General features: G+C 52.5%; 1 protein-coding gene across 1 annotated transcript in view; it reads left to right on the forward strand.

Annotated features, from left to right (window-relative positions):
• Window positions 1-5,000, forward strand: part of mllt10 (MLLT10 histone lysine methyltransferase DOT1L cofactor) — a 57,774-nt gene that overhangs the window by 26,536 nt on the left and 26,238 nt on the right. Inside the window, exon 10 of the mRNA XM_042710341.1 lies at window positions 1,456-2,139. Within this exon, the coding sequence (XP_042566275.1) occupies window positions 1,456-2,139 (684 nt within the window). The remainder of the gene's footprint in view (window positions 1-1,455; window positions 2,140-5,000) is intronic.

A 5,000-nucleotide genomic window follows, 5' to 3' on the forward strand; every position in this document is an offset into this window, starting at 1 on the left:
GAGCGGGAGAGAAAAGGAGATAAAGAGAGAGAGAGGGAGAGAGGGAGAGAGAGAGAGAGAGAGAGAGCCCAATGTTTTCCTGATTTCCATTCTGTTTTGCCTTCCATCCAGCAGCCATATTCACCTTGAGCTTCAGCTCTCTCCCCAGTTTCTGTCTTGACCTGTTTACTGGTGTTGGACTGTCTGTAGCAGGGCAGGGTAGGGTGAGGAGGGAGAGGAGGAGGAGGAGGAGGGGAGCGGGTAGTAAAATTGGGAAGCCGAGCCCCAGCGGCCTCCTGGCCACAGCTGTTAAAACACGCTAGGTAGCTGTGGCATGGTTTCCAAGTCCTCTGCCTGAGGGGAGGGAATGATGGAGAGGGCCATATCTGGGTCAGGCTACATTATGGAGGCTCTTTGCATATGCAGACTGGAGGAGCTGATGGATGTCCACACATCAGTACAGGCCTCGCCTCGCCTCACCACCGCTCAGGTAGCGGCTCTCGTTCCTTTGGCTTTGTCTTTGTGCCCGAAAGTTGTAAGGCTTCGAAATACAAAAAGCAACGATGGAGCAACGTCTCTGTGAGCTCTCTGAACTCCGGAGTTATGAACAGTGCTTTTGTTTAAAAGGCAATTACTTAAGGGATTGATTTTATTCTCAGTTTTATTCAGGTATTCTATTAATCGGGCTCAGTTAACACATTGCAGATCAATATAAAAACCTCAATTTATTTGTTAAATATTGTTTTAGGGATTATTTTTTTGTCAAACTCTTGCATGAGGTTTCCAAAATAGCTGCTTTTTAAGATAATGCGTTTTTTTATCTATAATAAGATAATAGTTTTTGGAGAGGCGCAAAAACTAGTGGGGATTACAGCTCTTTGAGACTCCCACTTAGGATCTGTGATGTGGTGCCGGCTCTTGGTGGAGGTTATTGTAGTTAATCTCTCCAGCTGTTCCTGACTCCGGGCCGAACAGCTGTAGGGCTTACGCAGCCTTACGGCCACCTTTCCTCACCTTGTGGTATGCATTTAATCTTTTCCCCGTACATTCTGCTCCAAAGCTTCTGTGAGTACCGCGAGCCCGGACGTTTTTATCAGCGCTTGTGCTCACTAGGAATTGAGTCCGTGATCTTGGCTCTATGCCGTCTGTTACACGAGCAACGGACGCCTCTGTGTTTGTGGGTTTACTTTCTTAAATTAAACTGTATTTGTATTATTTATTTTTTCAATCAGACAAAAGGGGTGGTGGTGTCATGGTAGTAACAGCTGTTAAACATCAGTCAAAACTGTGCCTTTTAATTTCCTTGTTCGATTACAAGGCTGTAACGGTGTTCTTGTTACCTCGAACGGTTTTCCCCCTTCAGGATAGGCGATGATTTCTAACCGTGCTGTTTGGTCATGTTGTCCATTACTTTTCTGGTGTGTTCTTCCTGTGAGGCGTCTGACTGCATGTTCCTGCTCTGCCTGCCTGCTCTAGGTCTTCTTCTGGGCGGGAGCAGCAACACCAAGACCACCTCCAGTAGTTCTGTGGTCCAGCCCGCCTCGGACTTCCCGAGCTTCTCGGAGGCGGGCTTGAGGGGAGGCGACTCCTACACCTCCACCACGTTTGGCCGCTGCCTCACCAAACCCCTGGGGGAGGGCGGCTCCTCGGAGGGCGCCTCCCTCAACACCTTCGGCTCCATGATCTCCCCCCCGGCCGCATCCTCGTCCTCGTCGCTGAGCGGCAAGACCTTCGAGAGCCCGCACGCCTCGTCGGGGGAGCTGGGTGGCCTGGCAATGGCCGGGTACAAGCGCCCCCAGCCTTCGTCGACGCCGTCCGTGTTGTCGTCCGCCACCTCCACCGGTGCGCCCGAGGACGGCGTCAAGGGGAAGAAGAAGCGCGGCAACTGGAGGAATCGCTACGGGCCCTGCTTCACCACCACCGCCCCGGATCCCAAGCTGACCGAGTCGCCGGAGCACGGCGCGCCCTCGGCCACGCCCGCCTCTGCTTCGCCCGCGCTCACCACCGCCATCATGGCGGCTCGGGGGGGCAGCAGCAGTAGCAGTAGCAGCAGCAGCGGCGGCGGCGTTGGGGAGAGCCTCGGCGTCCAGAAGTCCCCCTCTCTTCTCAGGAACGGAACTTTACAGGGCTTAGGGGTCAGCTCTGCGCCCAGTGGACCAGGTAGGGCTGCGATCTCACACACACACACACACACACACACACAAACATGACCACACACACACACACACACACACACAAACACTCTCTCGCTCATCTCTCAACTCACATGGCAACTATGCGTGCTATTCGGGGGGAAAGATGCGCTTGAAACTGGATGTTTTCCTCACAGCACGTATAATTGTTATTTCCTGATCAGTAAACCAGATTCCATCAAGCAGTTAGCAAGCCACTCCAGCGTGATTTGAGGCCAAGCGAAAGTGACGTTGCCCTGCACGGAACAATTAAGTCGATCAGGATGTTTTCTGGCGCCCCAATCACCCCTTCATTTGTTTGATCAGATCCTCCTTTTTAATTACATTTTAGATCACTGTAACCTTTTTTTTTTTTCTTTCTCTTCTCGTGCCATCATGTGCCACGAAGCCTACAAGCTGTTTGTTTGTAGCACGTTAGCGCTCATTAAGCCTAAAGTGGAGAAAAGTACAGAATGGAGTAGTTCCTCATGTCTATCATTTGGTGTGGGGGGGGGGGGGGGGGGGGGGGGGGGGGTCTGCTTTTCTCTGCACAATCTCCGGAGAGCCACATTAACCAGTTGAGCCAGAGGGGGGGTGGGGGTGGGGGTGGCGTAGGGGTGGCGTAGGGATGGCGTAGGGATGGCAGAGTGGGCTAAGGGGAGGCCGTAACAGGCAATTACTTCAAATTTTATTTGTTCCTCGCTGTTGGCCCCTTGGCTGGGAAACCTGCAGAAGTCAGCCAACTGCACTTAGCAGCACTAGTTGGTGTTTAGAAATGCCCCGACCCCTACTGGCCCCCTTCCTCAGTGTGCGGGAGAGAAAGGGGGGAAACGTGCCCGGATACGTGCATGTAGGCCTCCGCGCACTTAGAACACACACACACACACACACACACTCACTAACACGGACACACACACACACACACTCACTAACACACACACACACACACTCACTAACACACACACTCACTAACACACACACACACTAACACACACACACTAACACACACACACACACACACACACACTCACTAACACACACACACACACACTCACAGACACACACACACACACACACTCACTAACACACACTCACTGACACACACTCACTAACACGCGCACACACACACACACTCACTAACACACACACACACTCGCTCACTAACACACACACACACTCGCTCACTAACGCACGCACTAACACGCACGAGAGGCAGCACTCTTTGCACATGTATGGAGATACACATTCACACAGAAACACACAAACATGCTCTCTCTTACATAGGCACACACAAACTCACTATCTCTCTCTCTCTCTCTCTCTCTCACACACACACACACACACACACACACACACACACACACACACACACACACACACACACACACACACACACACACACTAACTCGCTCTTGTTTCCTCTCTATGGCAGCCTAATCCTCACATCCACATATTAACAGTGGCAACAGACTTTAAGTGCTCTGATGGACGGACGCACACGCACACACTTTCACAAAAGTGCCCTATGTCTCATTTCGGCTGGAACCCTGTTGCCTGGCAACGGCTTGTATGTTCTGGAGTTCCCTTGATGATGTGAATGAGGAAGAGCCTCTATTGAGGCCGAGTGTGCACTCTCTCTCCCTCTCTTTCTTTCTCTCTCTCTCCCTCTCTTTCTCTCTCTGTCCCTCTCTGTCTCCCTCTGTACTTTTCCCTCATCTCTGCCCCCCCTCTTGTTAAATCCCTGTCAATTCTCACACTGTCCAGCTTTTCTTTCTCTCTCTCTCTCTACCTTCTGGCTTCTCTCTGTAAACCCCCTTTTCTCTTTCTCTCCGTCTCTGTCGCTCCTCTGCTTCAGTGTATCTGTGTCTCCCCCTCGGTGGCCCATCTCTACTGTAGCGCTCCTTTGGCTGGGACTCTCCCCCCCCCCCCCCCCCTCCCCCCTCCCCCTCCCTCCTCCCCCCTCTCACCTGTTGCAGGCCTGTGGCAGGTCTGTTAATATTTAGCCAGGCTTAATGCACAGCTGTAATGGAGTGCATCCCCACATTTATCTCTCTTGTCCTGTGTCTTCCTTCACCCCCCCCCTCTCTATCTCTCTTTTCCTCTCTCACCGTCTCCACTCCGGCCCGCGTCTCTCTCACTATCTCCTTCCCTTCACCTCCTCTCCCTCCCTCTCCCTCCCCCTTTCCATCTTTCTCTCTCTCTCTCTCTCTGACTGTCCCACCCCTCCTTTCTCCTTGAGCACATGGTGGTTTATCAGTCCTGGTTTAGCGGGAGCCATTATTAAAAGCAAACATCCATCTGGCTTAGGCACAACTACGAGACAGTGGGGTGGGTGGTGGGCCCTGTGTGTGTGTGTCTGTGTGTCTGTCTGTGTGTGTCTGTCTGTGTGTGTGTCTGTCTGTGTGTGTGTCTGTGTGTGTCTGTGTGTGTGTGTGTGTGTGTGTGTGTGTGTGTTAGTGGCATCAGCACACAAGCCCTTATTACCCTCTCTACACACCAGCACTTTATAACACATGGAGTTGATCATACTTCACCAGCACCACCCCAGCTGCTCCGTCACACAGCTGAGCTTACACAGCTTACACATGCACACCCACACGGACTGTCCCATCAGGACCACTGTACTCTTTGTCTGTCCACGCTCTACTCTGTCCCCATCCCATTGTCCCCACCACCCCTGAGATTTGCTGAAGGTGAATGTATCCTTCCCTGGCAGGCTCCAGCCCTTGTCTTGAGTCGGCTTTATCTCCTAATCTGGGCTCATTAGCCTTAGCATTGTGCATCAGGAGATGGCTCCAATCCACTGCATTCCAGGAGGCCCGGGATGGGGGGGGGGGGGGGGGGGTTAGT

Source organism: Clupea harengus, chromosome 17 (genome assembly GCF_900700415.2).
Source record: "Clupea harengus chromosome 17, Ch_v2.0.2, whole genome shotgun sequence".
In the NCBI taxonomy this organism is placed as follows: Eukaryota; Metazoa; Chordata; class Actinopteri; order Clupeiformes; family Clupeidae; genus Clupea; species Clupea harengus.